Source organism: Bufo gargarizans, chromosome 8 (assembly GCF_014858855.1).
Source record: "Bufo gargarizans isolate SCDJY-AF-19 chromosome 8, ASM1485885v1, whole genome shotgun sequence".
NCBI lineage: Eukaryota > Metazoa > Chordata > Amphibia > Anura > Bufonidae > Bufo > Bufo gargarizans.
This window is the reverse complement of record NC_058087.1, coordinates 134,243,575-134,260,257: the sequence shown is the minus strand read 5'-3', so window position 1 is coordinate 134,260,257 and position 16,683 is coordinate 134,243,575. Positions and strand designations below refer to the sequence as shown.

At 42.6% G+C, this 16,683-nt stretch overlaps 1 protein-coding gene across 1 annotated transcript in view; it reads left to right on the top strand.

The window, feature by feature from the left end:
* Positions 1-15,676: 15,676 nt before the first annotated feature.
* LOC122945427 (ectonucleotide pyrophosphatase/phosphodiesterase family member 7-like) overlaps positions 15,677-16,683 on the top strand; it is a 67,739-nt gene continuing 66,732 nt past the window's right edge. Inside the window, exon 1 of the mRNA XM_044304497.1 lies at positions 15,677-15,929. Within this exon, the coding sequence (XP_044160432.1) occupies positions 15,677-15,929 (253 nt within the window). The remainder of the gene's footprint in view (positions 15,930-16,683) is intronic.

Here is a 16,683-nt window from a genome sequence, read left to right as displayed (position 1 = left end):
CAAATCCATACCAAAATGCACAGATTCCTCTTCACTTGTTGGAGAGGATTGCTAAAATGAATCTACAGGTCACTAAATTCAAGAGTTCACTTAAGTTTTCTCCATGCAATGCGGATTTATACTCAATGTGTACAATAAAATACATGAGCAGTACAACTGCATGTGTGTGCTTAGTTTAGTTAAATGGTGTTTGTCCATAATTGTGACTTATGGCGGATTTACACATGACTATCATCGTATGAACACTCCATGTACAGGTGTCATCAATCATCTGATGAATAAGTGAACACTTGTTCATCTGGTGAATTCACTGTTTGTGTAGCTATTGGCAGCACACTGTACTGAATGAACAGCGATCGGCTACTGTAGGGATTCGCTCTGGTAGTTAGGACTAGCGCATGCAGTATAGAGGCAAAGTGCAGAGTTCTTGAATCAAACAGCGGTGTTTATTCACACATTGGTGTATAACAAAATGCAGATAAGCTGTATCACAAAACGCAGGTGGCTTGGTGTTTGTTCACACACAAGGAAAGTCCATGAACAATAAAAGTCACCTTTTCTCCAAGGTGTTAATTCACACCCTGTTAGCAGTTCAGCCTTATCAAGTCCATAGGCTGCCTGTTCACCTTTTGAGAGGCCCGAGTCCTCTGGCCTGGCTCAAACCTCAAATCCCAGCACAGCCCTCAGTTCACAGCACACAGACTCCTGAGCTCCACTGTTAGAGGGAGGTAAATCCACACATCTGGCAGTGCTGGCTGGTTTTTATGCCCGGCCTGGAACATGAGGAGTAGTCACCCACCCAACACTTTGACTACTCCCAGTAAGAGCCATCCTAGATCAGCTATGACAGCCATGCTAACTCTCAAGGTGTCAATTAGCAATAGCTGCTGCTGAATAAAATACCAGCGCTTACATCACCGAGGCCAGAAACCTCGGTGAAGCATACCTTCCATCCACGATGATTCCAGGTACCTTTTTACACTACCCAGAAACAAAGAATCTGTATTCCTGCATGTAAATGCAGCTCTCATCTCCTCTGATTAGCAGGCAATTATCAGAAAGGAACGGTTCCTTCTCAGTCATTGCCTGCTCAGTCGTCTCATGTAACTGTGCCTTTAGATAACAATCAGACCAGATTTTATAATTAGTCAATGCAGAAATTCTGATCATTCCAAAGGATTTACTTACTTTTTCTTGCAATTATATGTCAGGAATAACCACAAGCTCAGTACCTTCAAACCTAAAGGGGTTATCTGCATTTAAAAAAATATATTAATGTTCTCCCCTCCATGTGATTAAGCACTTTAACCATTTGCCCCCTTCCTGACTAGGCCTAATTTTGCAAAACTGACATATCTCACTTTATGTGGTAATAACTTTGGAACGCCTTTACTTATCCAAGTCATTCAGAGATTGTTTCCTCATGACACATTGTACTTCATGATAGTCATAAATTTGAGTCAATATTTGAGTCACCTTTATTTATTAAGAAATCCTAAATTCACACTAAATTTCAATTTCTCTGATTTTAAAACAGAAAGTAATACCTCAAAATATTTATTACTTAACATTCCCCATATGTCTACTTTAAGCTGGAATCATTTTGGAAATGTCATTTTATTTTTTTAGGATGTTAGAAGGCTTAGGAATTTAGAAGCAATTCTTCAAATTTTTAAGAAAATTGCCAAAACCCACTTTTTAAGGACCAGTTCAGGTCTGAAGTCACTTTGTGGGGCCTACATAGTGGATACCCCCATAAATGACCCCATTGTAGAAACTACACCCCTCAAGTTACTTAAAACCGATTTTATAAACTTTGTTAACCCTTTAGTCGTTCTACAAGAATTAAAGGAAAATGGAGATCAAATTTTAAAATGTCACTTTTTTGGCAGATTTTCCATTTTAATCCAATTTTTTCTTTAACACATCGATGGTTAACAGCCAAACAAAACTCAATATTTATTACCCAGATTCTGCGGTTTACAGAAACACCCCACATGTGGTCATAAAATGCTGTATGGGCACACGGGAGGGCGCAGAAGAAAAGGAACTCCACATGGTTTTTAGATGCCATGTCCCATTTGAAGCCCCCCTGATGCATCCTTACAGTAGAAACTACCAAGAAGTGATCCCATTTTGGAAACTAGGGGATAAGGTGCCAGTTTTATTGGTACTATTTTTGGGTACATATGATTTTTTGATCATTCATTATAACACTTTATGGGGCAAGGTGACCAAAAAATTGGTTGTTTTAGCACAGTTTTTATTTATTTATTTTTACAGCGTTCACCTGAGGGGTTCGGTCAAGTAACATTTTTATAGAGCAGATTGTTACGGACGTGGCGATACCCAATATGTATACTTTTTCTTATTTATTAAAGTTTTACACAATAATAGCATTTTTGAATCAAAAAAAATTATGTTTTAATTTGTCCATGTTCTGAGAGCTATAGATTTTTATATTTTTTGAGAGATTTTCTTATATAGGGTCCCATTTTTTGCGGGATGAGATGACTGTTTTATTGGTACCATTTTGTGGGACATACGCCTTTTTGATCACTTGGTGTTGCACTTTTTGTGATGTAAGGTGACAAAAATTGCTTGTTTTGACAGTTTTTTTTTTTTTTTTATGGTGTTCACCCGAGGGGTTAGGTTATGTGATATTTTTATAGAGCTGGTTTTTACGTAGCTGGTATAATATGTATACTTTTTTTTATTTATTTCACTTTAATACAATAATACAAATTTTTTAACAAAAATAAATGATGTTTTAGTGTCTCCATGTTCTAAGAGCTAGGATTTTTTTTTTTTTACACGTGAAACCTTTTTTTTTATTTTATTCTGGGGGACATTTACTTCACTTTTTCTTTTTTTTTTCACTGTTGATTTCTACTGTAACTGGGGCTGACATAGTAGCCCCAGTTACAGGAAAAATGCACCCCCCAGAGAGGCTGTACAGTGCAATACAGCTCTGTACAGCCTTAGTGCAGGGCTGATCGAGGTCTCTGAAAGACCTCACACAGCTCCTGCACTCTCCGATCCCGGAACAGGAAGCGCATAGCGCTTTCTGCTCTGCATACACAGCGCTCGGAGAGCACTGTGTATCCAGCGATCCAGAAGGCAGGGACACCAGGGCACTGTCCCTGCCTTCTCTCTGGGTTGCCCTGCTGTCACTGACAGCGGGCAACCCGATCAGCAGCTGCACGATTAGCGTGCCGCTGCAGCTTCTGAACGGACGTTCTGTAACGTCCATTCAGAAATAGAGAACCACCTCCCGGACGTTTATAGTCTATGGGTGGACGGGAGGTAGTTAACCCCTTCCCGACCGCAATCTGTATATATACGTGATAGCTGCACATACCCTATGCAGCTACCACGTGTATATATATGTTCTGGCAGCTCTTTAATCCAAGCGCTGCAAATCGCTTGGATTAAAGCTTCTGCCCCTGCCCTGTATGCTGTCATGGACAGCATACAGTGCAGTAATGCCGGCAAGGGACCAATCGGAGTGGTCCCTTGCCGGCAATCGATCCGATTGGTTAGTCTGTGAAGATAATGCCGGTTTCAGGCTGTGATCTGCGCTCTGCAGATCAGAGCCTGAAATCAGTGTCCTTGTGGCCCCCCCGATCCATGCAGCCCCCCCATCTGTGCAGCGCCCCCCCCCGCCCCCGATCTGTGCAGCCCATCTGTGCCCCCTCCATCTGTTCCCAGTGCTGCCCCCTCCTTGAGTCCGCCCCCTGCTGGCGTGACATACCTCCCTCCCCCCCTTCCAGCGCTGCCCCCCGTCTGCCCCCCTGCTGTTTTATTGCGACGGCTTCATTCCTGAGCCGCCGCCATCATCAGAGTGTCAGCTCTATGCTGACACTCTGCTGTAAGTTCTGTAACCCCATAGATGCCGAGAAATTGAAATTTGGAAAATTGTGAATTTTTCAAAATTTTTGGTAAATTTGGGATTTTTTCATAAATAAAGGTGAAATATATTGACTCAAATATATGACTATCATGAAGTACAGATAAGTAAAAGTATTCCAAAGCTATTACCACATAAAGTGACGCATGTCAGATTTGTAAATTTTGACCTGGACACTGGGGCATCAATGACCCTTGGTCGTGAAAGGGTTAATAGTGATAATATTGAAAATATTCCTAACAGGCCGCCGCTGCACTCCCAGCGCTCCTCAATGTAATTACATTGCGGGCACTTCCATGATCACATGCCATACATTGTACACATGATCCCAGCCCAGTTACAACCTACAATTTACGCAGGTTGCGCCTGTGCAATCAGGCAGCCTCGGGCATTGACTATTCACAGTGCCCAAGGCTGTCTGAGTACAACGGCACAACCTACTGTACATAAATCGAGGGTTATAACTGGGCTAGGGGCATTAGCAAAATGTATGGCATGTGATCAAGGAAATGCCCGCAATGTAATTACACTGGGGACCACAGGAAGCAAAGTGCTGGTCAACATTATGATTGTGAAAGGCTATTTACACATTTTTTTACTATTGCATTGTACTAATTTTGAGCTAAAATAATGTTTTCAATTGTTTGTTATTAATAATTTGGAGCCCTTTTCTTTACATAGCCTTGAGACTCTCCAGTGGCCTGCTGTCTGTTTTCACTCTATTTTGTCAGACAATTCATGTTTATTAACCACTTAATTTCAGTGAACAGTATAGTTCCTATTCACTCACATCATACTGATATCTTAAAAATTGTGAAAAACTGCAACACAAAATGCATTAGAAAGTAACATAGTAACATAGTAACATAGTACATAAGGCCGAAAAAAGACATTTGTCCATCCAGTTCGGCCTGTTATCCTGCAAGTTTATCCAGAGGAAAGCAAAAAAAAAAAAAACCCTGTGAGGTAGAAGCCAATTTTCTCCACTTAAGGGGAAAATAATTCCTTCCCGACTCCAATCAGGCAATCAGAATAACTCCCTGGATCAACGACCCCTCTCTAGTAGCTATAGCCTGTAATATTATTAAGCTCCAGAAATACGTCCAGGCCCCTCTTGAATTCCTTTATTGTACTCACCATCACCACCTCCTCAGGCAGAGAGTTCCATAGTCTCACTGCTCTTACCGTAAAGAATCCTTTTCTATGTTTGTGTACAAACCTTCTTTCCTCCAGACGCAGAGGATGTCCCCTCGTCACAGTCACAGTCCTGGGGATAAATAGCTGATGGGATAGATCTCTGTACTGACCCCTGATATATTTATACATATTAATTAGATCTCCCCTCAGTCGTCTTTTTTCTAAAGTGAATAACCCTAATTTTGATAATCTTTCAGGGTACTGTAGTTGCCCCATTCCAGTTATTACTTTAGATGCCCTCCTCTGGACCTTCTCCAGCTCTGCTATGTCTGCCTTGTTTACAGGAGCCCAGAACTGTACACAGTACTCCATGTGTGGTCTGACTAGCGATTTGTAAAGTGGTAGGACTATGTTCTTATCACGGGAATCTATGCCCCTTCTGATGCAACCCATTATCTTGTTGGCCTTGGCAGCAGCTGCCTGACACTGGTTTTTGCAGCTTAGTTTGCTGTTTATTAAAATTCCTAGATCCTTTTCCATGTCAGTGTTACCGAGTGTTTTACCATTTAGTATGTACGGGTGACTTGCATTTTTCCTTCCCATGTGCATAACTTTACATTTATCAGTGTTAAACCTCATCTGCCACTTATCTGCCCAAGCCTCCAATCTATCCAGATCCCTCTGTAGTAGTATACTGTCCTCATCAGTGTAAATTACTTTACACAGTTTAGTGTCATCTGCGAAAATTGATACTTTACTATGCAAGCCTTCTACAAGATCATTAATAAATATATTGAAGAGAATAGGGCCCAATACTGACCCCTGAGGTACCCCACTAGTGACAGTGACCCAATCTGAGTGTGTACCGTTAATAACCACCCTCTGTTTTCTATCACTGAGCCAGTTACTTACCCACATACAGATGTTTTCTCCCAGTCCGAGCATTCTCATTTTATATACTAACCTTTTATGTGGTACAGTGTCAAATGCTTTGGAGAAGTCCAGATATACGACATCCATTGATTCGCCGCTGTCAAGTCTAGAACTTACCTCCTCATAGAAACTGATTAAATTAGTCTGACATGACCGATCCCTCACGAAGCCATGCTGATATGGCGTTATTTGCTTATTTCTGTTGAGATGCTCTAATATAGCATCTCTCAGAAAACCTTCAAACAGTTTACCCACAACAGATGTTAAACTTACCGGCCTATAGTTTCCAGGCTCTGTTTTTGGCCCCTTTTTGAATATTGGCACCACATATGCCATGCGCCAATCCTGTGGGACATTCCCTGTCAGTATAGAGTCTGCAAATATCAGAAATAAGGGTCTGGCTATGACATTACTTAATTCCTTTAGGATACGGGGATGTATGTCATCCGGTCCTGGCGATTTGTCTATTTTAATCTTTTTAAGTCGCTGATGTACTTCTTCCTGGGTCAGACAGGACACTTTTAATGGGGAATTTATTTTTGCATTCTGCATGTCATCTGACAATTTATTTTCCTCAGTGAATACATTGGAGAAAAAAATATTTTACAGCTTTGCTTTCTCCTCATCGCTCTCTGCGACTTCCCCCTCATTACTCTTTAAAGGGCCAACACCTTCAGATTTATACTTTTTAACATTTATATAATTGAAGAACATTTTAGGGTTAGTTTTACTCTCTTTGGCAATTAATCTCTCGGTCTCTAGTTTGGCCGCTTTTATTTGTTTTTTACATGTTCTAGTTTTTCCTTATAGTTTTTCAGTGCTTCCGTGCTCCCCTCCTGTTTCAGTGAATGATATGCTTTCTTTTTGTCATTTATTGCTTTCTTTACAGTTCTATTTATCCACATTGGTTTCTTTTTGTTCCTTAACCTTTTATTACCATACGGTATGTACCTCTCACAATGAGATTTTAGGATGTTTTTAAAGATATCCCATTTTGTGGCTGTATTTTTATTTTTGAGGACTTTGTCCCAGTTAGTTTGGCCTATGGCCTCTCTTAGTTGGCTAAATTTAGCTTTTTTGAAGTTTGGTATTTTTGTTCCTCCCTGTAGAAACGCTCTTTTGAATGATAATTGGAAGGTTATTACTTTATGGTCACTATTTCCCAGGTGTCCCCCAACCTGCACGTCTGTTGTTCTGTCGGGCCTATTGGTTAATACTAAGTCCAGTATGGCCGTCCCTCTAGTCGGGTCCTGAACCAGTTGGGAGAGGTAATTGTCTTTGGTTATTGCCAAGAACCTGTTTCCTTATGAGATATACAAGTTTCCGTTTCCCAGTCTATATCTGGGTAGTTGAAGTCCCCCATAATAACCACCTCATTATGATTTGCCGCCTCGTCTATCTCGTTTAGTAGTAGATTTTCTGTGGACTCTGGTATATTAGGTGGTTTATAGTAAACTCCTATTAGTAATTTATTGTTGTTTTTAGCTCCATGTATCTCTACCCACACTGACTCCACATGTTCATGTCCCTCACTTATATCTTCGCGGAGTGTGGGCTTTAGACCGGACTTTACATAAAGGCAGACCCCTCCCCCTCTCCGGTTTTGACGATCCTTTCTAAACAGACTGTAACCTTGTACATTAACCGCCCAGTCATAGCTATCATCCAGCCATGTCTCAGTTATTCCCACTATGTCATAGTTCTCCTCACACATCACTAATTCCAGTTCACCAGTTTTATTAGTCAGACTTCTGGCATTAGTATACATACATTTGAGAGGTTTATGTATATTTTTTACCCTACACCTTTCCTTCTGAACTGTTCTAGTCCCTCCTTCCATTCCTCCCCCAGTCCCATTACCTTGCCCCCGGTCTCTATCTGCGCTATCTTCCCGTCCTATAACGTAATTACCCTCCCCCCCAGTCCCTAGTTTAAACACTCCTCCAACCTTCTAGCCATCTTTCTCCCCAGCACAGCTGCCCCTTCCCCATTGAGGTGCAGCCCGTCCCTACGATAGAGCCTGTAGCCGATAGAAAAATCGGCCCAGTTCTCCAGGAACCCAAACCCCTCCTTCCTACACCAGTTCTTGAGCCACTTGTTAATCTCCCTAATCTCCCGTTGCCTTTCTTGTGTGGCTCGTGGTACAGGCAGTATTTCGGAAAATACTACCTTTGAGGTCCTTGCCCTCAGCTTTTGACCTAAATCCCTGAAATCATTTTTAAGGACTCTCCACCTACCTCTAACTTTGTCATTGGTTCCGATATGGACCATGACCGCTGGATCTTCTCCAGCCCCTCCCAGTAATCTGTCAACCCGATCCGCGATGTGTCGAACTCTAGCGCCAGGAAGACAGCACACTGTTCGGCGATCACGGTCTTTGTGACAGATTTCCCTATCTGTTCCCCTAATAATGGAGTCGCCCACTACCAGCACCTGTCTGGCCTGCCCTGCTCTCCTGGTTCCCTGCTTACTGGAGCTGACATTCCCCTGACTGGCAGAGGAAGTGTCCGGCTGCAGCAGTGCCGTCCCCGGACTGACATCCCCCTCATCTGCCAAACGTGCAAACTTGTTGGGGTGTGTCAGATCAGGGCTAGCCTCCCTGGCACTCTTCCCTCTACCCCGCTTTCTAACTGTTACCCAGCTAGCTACCTCACTTTCCTCAGCCTCCTCTCTGTCACCCTCCCCCTCATCTACCCCAAAGAGTGCTTGCTCGGTGAGAAGCAAACTCTTTTGCAAATTATCAATGCCTCTCAGTGTTGCAACTTGCCCGTTTAGAGACTCGATTTGCGATTCCAAACGGGTTATTTGCTCACATCTAGAACAAAGATATGCACCCTGGAACTGCAGTTCCAGGACTGTATACATCATGCAAGATGTGCACTGGACTGCGTTGTAAATTGTGCAACACATACTAAATGGGGATTACAACAGTAAAAAAGTTAAACAGTATATATGATTTAGTCCCTGTCTGCTGTAGTTGAAGGGCTACGTAAAATTAAGCCAACAACACACAAGGAAATTATATCCAACCTTAGTTTCCAAACTCCTTTTCTTAAACACCTTGTTTTTTAACTCCACTTAATAAGAAGCCCACTTAGTAGAGCAAGCCTCAGGAAGAGCAGGCTCTAGAGAGTTTTAGTGGGTCAATTTATAGCACCTGGTTGCCCAGGGCACTCCCCTTAATTAAGTAGTAAAACTTTTCATAATATAATGATTAAAATGTAACTTTCATCTCATTGAATTTTACAATCCATCCTCAGATGGCAGCAGATGTGCAGTATCAAATTTATTATAGCTACAAATGCTGTATGAGCTTGCAGATTTAGTGTCTTTTCTTTTTTTCTCAATGTAACTTTTCTACATGGCATACATATCAAAACATATTCTCTCTATTCTGCCTGCTGCTCTCCTCTGAATAAAAGGCTGAATAAGAATAACTGCAGCATCATCCCCCTCCTCCCCTCCCCTGTCTATGCTTTTTTAATAAAGGCTACTTTCACACTTGAGGTAGCTGTCACGGATGATGTTGCAGATAGCTAGAACTTATGAATAAACGTTGACTGGCTTGATCCCAAACTAAGGAGCATATAGGTGAGACCTATAATACCCTAAGAGCTCTCCCTGACTGCTATGCCCATGCACCTAAGTCTGTGTGACACCTGAAAACCCTATAATAGTGAGAGGACATGACCACTGGCTCCCTGCACTTAATACGGACGGAGTCAGGGTCACCTAGAATCAAGCCAGCAAGGAAACACAATACATTAAAAGACTTATCTGAGCAAACAACAGCAGCAGCCTCCAGCAGTGAACACTTCATCCAGGAAGTAGTATAAACCGCAATGTGAAGCAGTATGGGAGCGAATATAAAGGGAGACGATTAGTCTAAATAGGTGACACCTGGCAGAAGGAAAGGAGATGACAAAGTGAAACCAAAACAAAGAACGTCATGCAAGAGATAGAGAAGGACGTCTCCCAGACCTTCTGACAGAACTGGTCGTGACAGTACCCCTCCCTCTACAGGTGGACTCCGGACACTCAGAGCCCACCTTCTCAGGATGAGACCTATGGAAAGCCCTGATGAGACGAGTGACCTTAATGTCCGCCACTGGGACCCACATCCTCTCCTCAGGACCATAACCCTCACAATGAACGAGGTACTGGAGAGAACCACGGATAATGCGAGAATCCACAATCCTAGAGACCTGAAATTCAAGATTACCATCAACAAAAATCGGAGGAGGAGGCAAAGAGTCTGAGGAAGTTAAAGATGGACGGCAACAGGATTGATGACGGACAAGATCTTGTAAGGCCCAATAAACTTAGGACCCAACTTCCAGGAGGGAACCTTCAGTTTGATATTCTTTGTAGACAACCACACCAGATCACCCACATTTAGGTCCAGACCAGGCACACGTCTCTTATCCGCCACATGCTTATATCTCTCACTCATCCTCTTCAGATTACCCTAAATCTTTTGCCAAATAAATGACAAAGACGAGCAAAATCTCTCCTCATCAGGTAAACCAGAAGACCCCTCTCCAGAGAATGTCCCAAACTGCGGATGAAAGCCATATGCACCAAAAAATGGTGACTTATCAGAGGACTCCTAGCGACGGTTATTTAAAGCAAACTCAGCAAGGGACAAAAAAGAATACCAATCCTCCTGATTCTCTGCCACAAAACAGCGCAGATATGTCTCCAGATTCTGATTGACGCATTCAGTCTGACCATTCGACTGTGGGTGAAAAGCAGAAGAGAACGACAACCGAATCCCAAAGCGAGAACAGAAGGCCTTCCGGAATCTGGAAACAAATTGCGTGCCCCTATCAGAAACAATGTCTGAAGGAATGCCATGCAATTTAACAATGTGATCAACAAACGCTTGCACCAACGTCTTAGCATTGGGTAACCCAGGAAAGGGAATGAAATGCGCCATTTTGCTAAAACGGTCCACTACCACCAGAATCATAGTCCTCCCCGAGGAACAAGGCAGGTCCATAATGAAGTCCATGGACAGATGCGTCCAAGGACGGGAAGGAATGGGTAACAGGAGGAGAGAACCCGATGGCCGTGAATGAGGGACCTTGGCACGAGCGCAGGCCTCGCAGGCTGCCACAAAACCCTCAACCGTATTACGAAGAGCCGGCCACCAGAATCTCCAAGCAATGAGATCCACTGTGGCTCTAGTCCCCGGGTGTCCAGCAAGGACAGTATCGTGGTGCTCCTTAAAAACCTTGTGTCGTAAAGCGAGAGGCACAAACCACCTCCCAGGAGGACAAAGTTCAGGAGCCTCTGCCTGGGCTGCCTGAACCTCTGCCTCCAAATCAGGAAAAAGAGCAGAGACGACCACCCCTTCAGCCAAAATGGGACGCGGGTCTTCAAAGTTCCCCCTCTCCTGGAAAACAACGTGACAGGGCATCCACCTTCACATTTTTAACCCCAGGGCGGAACGTGACAACAAAATTAGACCTAGAAAAGAACAAAGACTATCTGGCCTGTCTCGGGTTCAGACGCTTGGCCGATTCCAAGTAGGCCAGATTCTTAAGGTCGGTAAACACGGTAATAGGGTGTCTGGCTCCCTCTAACCAATTGCGCCATTCCTCAAAAGCTAATTTGATGGCCAACAACTCCCTATCTCCCACATCATAATTTCTCTCTGCAGAGGAGAGTTTCTTTGAGAAAAAGGCACACAGTCGCCATTTGGCAGGAGAGGGACCCTGAGATAAGACCACACCCACACCCACCTCAGAAGCATCCACCTCAATAATTAAAGGTAGAGAGACATTAGGTTGTACCAAAATGGGAGCAGAAGCAAAACTCTCTTTGATAGTAGAAAAGGCTTTAAGCGCATCTACCGACCACAAGGAAAAATCTACCCCCTTTTTAGTCATATCAGTGAGTGGCTTAACAACAGAGGAATAATTCAAAATGAACTTTCTGTAATAATTGGCAAAACCCCAAAACCGCATCAGCACCTTCTGATTCTCAGGAAGCTCCCAATCAAGCACAGCGTGGATCTTCTCAGGGTCCATGCAAAAACCAGAAGCGGAGAGAAGAAAACCAAGAAATTGAATCTCCGGAACCGCAAACACATATTTTTCCAGTTTAGAGTACAATTTATTCTCCCGCAGAATCAGCAAGACCTGATGTAGGTGGTCCCGATTAATCTTGAAATCAGGAGTAAAAATCTAAATGTCATCTAGATACACCAGAACAAATTTCCCCATTAAATGATAAAAAATGCTGTTCACAAAATGTTGGAAGACGGCCGGAGCATTCATCAAACCAAAGGGCATAACCAAATTCTCGAAATGACGCTCAGGGGTATTAAAGGCCGTCTTGCATTTGTCCCCTTCCCTGACCCTGATTAGGTTGTATGCCCCTCTTAAATCCAACTTAGAAAAAACTTTAGCCCCAATAATCTGGTTAAACAGATCCGGGATCAGAGGAAGTGGATATGGGTCACAAATTGTGATACGGTTCAGCTCCCTGAAATCCAGACAAGGTCTTAAAGAACCATCTTTTTTCTTAACAAAAAAAAAACAGCGGCAACAGGAGACTTCGAGGGTCAGATGTGTCCCTTTCTCAGGCTCTCAGAGATATAAGTACGCATAGCAACTCTTTCAGGTTGGGAGAGATTGTATAAACGTGATTTTGGCAGCTTGGCTCCTGGGATGAGATTAATAGGGCAGTCGTACTCACGGTGAGGGGGCAACTCCTGGACACCACTCTCGGAAAAACACATCCGAAAATTCAGAGAGAAAAGATGGTACAGTCTTGGTAGAAACCTCTGAAAGAGACGCCGTGAGGCAATTCTCTCTGCAAAACTCACTCCAACCATTTATCTGCCTTGCTTGCCAATCAATGGTGGGGTTATGTTTAGTGAGCCAGGGTAGCCCCAACACTAGAGGAGTAGGTAATCCGCTTAGGACGAAACAGGACATATCCACAACATGAGCATCACTCACAGTCAAACAGATATTGTGAACTATGCCCTTTAACGATCTTTGAGAAAGTGGAGCGGAATCGATAGCAAAAACAGGTATATCCTTTTCCAAAGTGCATACCTGGAAACCATGCGTTATTGCAAATTGATTATCAATGAGATTGACAGCTGCTCCACTATCTACAAAAATCTTACAAACAATGTTCTTGCTGTCTAGCGCCACCCTGGCAGGTAGGAGAAAATTAGAACTACAAGTAAATGGCAAACCTTCAATTTCCGCATCAACCTTGCCAATAGTAGCAAATGGAAAGTTTTTAGAGGGTTTTTTTTATTTTTGTTTTTTTTATTACCCTTAGAAAACTCCATTAATCTCCTAAAGTTTCAAACATTAGCCAAATAATTTATACCCCCATAACAGAAACAAACCCTCCTCTGAGAGCTGAATCCTCTACTATCTAAAGGCAAGCAAACCCAGCTGCATGGCCTCCTCCTTAGAGGGGATTGAGAGAGACTGAGACCCCTGCGCACTGAATGAGACAGCCCCACTGTCCTTGGGCCTGAATATGACAGGAAGAAGTAGTTTCCTCTCTCTATCTAAGAAGCCTGTCAATACGAACAGCTAGAGACATGGCAGATTCTAACGAGGCTGGTCTCTCATGAAAAGCAAATGCATATTTCAATCTTTCCGAAAGACCATGGCAAAATTGACTTCGGAGTGCAGCATCATTTCAACCAGTATCAGCTGCCCATCTCTGAAATTCAGAACAATATATCTCTGTGGACTGTTTACCCTGGCATAAAAGACGCAGTTTAGATTCAGCCAGAGCAATACGATCCGGGTCATCATATATCTGCCCCAGGGCTACAAAAAATTAATCCACCGGTCGGAGGGGCCGTGCCCCTTACCGGCAGCGAAAAGGCCCAAGATTGAGCGTTATCCCTGAGCAGCGAGATGATGATCCCCACCCTCTGCTCCTCATCACTAGAGGAATGGGGAAGTAGGCGAAAATTTTGTCTGCAAGCCTCTCTAAAGCGAACAAAATTCTCACTACCCCTGGAGAACGTATCCGGAAGCAAGATCTTAGGCTCAGAACAAACTCCATGAACGCCAGCAGAACCGGTCACCTAAAACTGCGACACAGTTTTACGGAGATCTGCTACCTCCAGCAAAAGACCTTGCATGTGGTCAATCAAGGCAGAAACTGGTTACAGCTGTTTATAATGTCAAGGATGATGTTGCAGATAGCTGGAACTTATGAATAAATGTCCGACTGGCTTGATCCCAAACTAAGGAGCATATAGGTGAGCCCTATAAAACCCTAAGAGCTCTCCCTGACTTCTATGCCCATGCAAGGGTCTCAATGATAGACGATTGCATGCCCACATACCTAAGACTGTGTGACACCTGAAAACCCTATAATAGTGAGGGGACACGACCACCGGCTCCCTGCACTTAATACAGACAGAGTCAGGGTCACCTAGAATCAAGCCAGCAAGGAAACACAATACATTAAAAGACTTATCTGCGCAAACAACAGCAGCAGCCTCCAGCAGTGAACACTTCATCCAGGAAGTAGTATAAACTGCAAAGTGAGGCAGTATGGGAGGGAATATAAAGGGAGATGATTAGTCTAAATAGGTAACACCTGGTAGAAGGAAAGGAGATGACAAAGTGAAACCAAAACAAAGAAAAGAATACCGAGATGAGAGCCGCACATCTAAAAATTATCAAATTTATTTATAGCAACAGACACAACAAAAAAAGTTAAAATCATTGTATACAATAAAACAAGGCCTTGATTTATTGCATACAATGATTTTAACTTTTTCTTTGTTGTGTCTGTTGCTATAAATAAATTTGATAATTTTTAGATGTGCGGCTCTCATCTCGGTATTCTTTTCTTTCCTTTTGAATTATATTGTGTACTATATACCGTGTGCCGACACTCTTTCTTTAATTCTGATGTGCCCCCGTTTAATGAATTACAAAAGTGAAACCAAAACAAAGAACGTCATGCAAGAGGTAGAGAAGGACGTCTGCCAGACCTTCTTACAGAACTGGTGGTGACAGTAACCTTTCTCCGACAGCCTGCCGGATCCGTGCCACCGCAAGTTCACCATGCTGATGGAAATCCACTCCCGCCCCATTCACCATAATGGGGGCGGGCTGGAGGTCTAGCCGCAGCGCGAAAAACATGCTGAGAGGCGGACGGACAAAAACCGCAGTGTGCTGTAGATTTAGTCCGGCCGCCTCTCGGTATGTTTGCCTCTGCAAGTGTGAAAGTAGCCTAAGGTTTGCAAAAATATGCGAAGTCTGTTGGTAGAAAAAGTGGATCTACAGGCTGCCAAGATAGGGAAGAGGCTATTTCCAGAATTATGGTACAACTATGACAAAGTTATATAATTGACTTAGCAATGAGTAACAAGCACAGCTCGTTGTGTTACTATTTTTTGTCAAATAAAATTTGCAGTAATTGTTTGTGCAACACTGCGGGTTCATTGTTCACGATCATAGTTATTGGTGCCTTACACTGAGCAATTAACTAGATGTTTTCTTCATGTCAAATTCCTAACTAGATAAGCAATACAAGAAAAAGTACTTGAAGGTAAAATGTTCAGGCAGGTTCTCCCATAACACTGGTTTACGTGAGCTTTGGACTGATAAGTGATTGATAAGAAATGAACATAAAGATTTCTCAGTGACAGCCAGCAGATAGCAGATCCCAGCATACTGCCAATACATCACCATGCAAACCCTTAAGTCTGCAATCATATTTTTCATTTTTTCGACCATCATTTTCTGTAAGCCAATCTTCAGGAATGGAAAAGCTGCTCACAACAAGCTGCTTGTGATCTCTTTTGATGGATTTCGTTGGAATTATGATCAAGATGTTGATACTCCACTTCTAGATTACTTGGCAGAAATTGGTGTAAAGGCAAAATATATCACCCCACCTTTTGTGACAATGACATCGCCATCTCACTTCACCACAATCACTGGTAAGTCTCAAAATCCAATAGAGGTATTTATATTATTTTGGAGCTTCAGAAAATGTTCACCAAGATGTAATATACTAAAGTATACGATCCATAGGCTTTTATATGCAAAAATGCAAAAGTTTATTAATGTAGTAAAATGAACATAAACATCTGTGATGAACCACATTGTGCAAATTTCATCATTTTTCCAGATGAGCAGGAAAATATTTCACTAAATGACATGGATAAGGTTTGTAGAGCATTTGTAACTAATGATCATCTGCGTGCTTTAGCCTTATTCACACATCAGTGATTCACGGACATGTGCAGAAGACATTCATGATAATGTGTGTTCTCACACATTACTGTTTTAGCACGGTTCATGGGTCTGTGGTTTTAGCACGGAAGCATGCCCTATTTTATCTATGTTTACGGATCCATCATACCCATTCTAATAGTTGTGGCCCGTGTTTCATACGTGTTTCAAGGACCATTAAGAAGAGACTCTGAAAATTAGTTTTCAGCTGTGCAGTGTCCATGGAACACGGATGACACACGGGGAGCAAAAACGGACACATGAACCAAACATGGATCCTTCACAGATATCTTCATGGATGAATCATTGACAATCTTATCACAAATTTAATCACAAACATGTGAATGAGGCCTTCCTGTGACCATTATACTGTAGGTATTTATACAGCTCAGAGTTTGCTTTTACTAATAATAGCAGTGTAAAAAATATACAACTTTTATATGACATAGCAGTATAGGA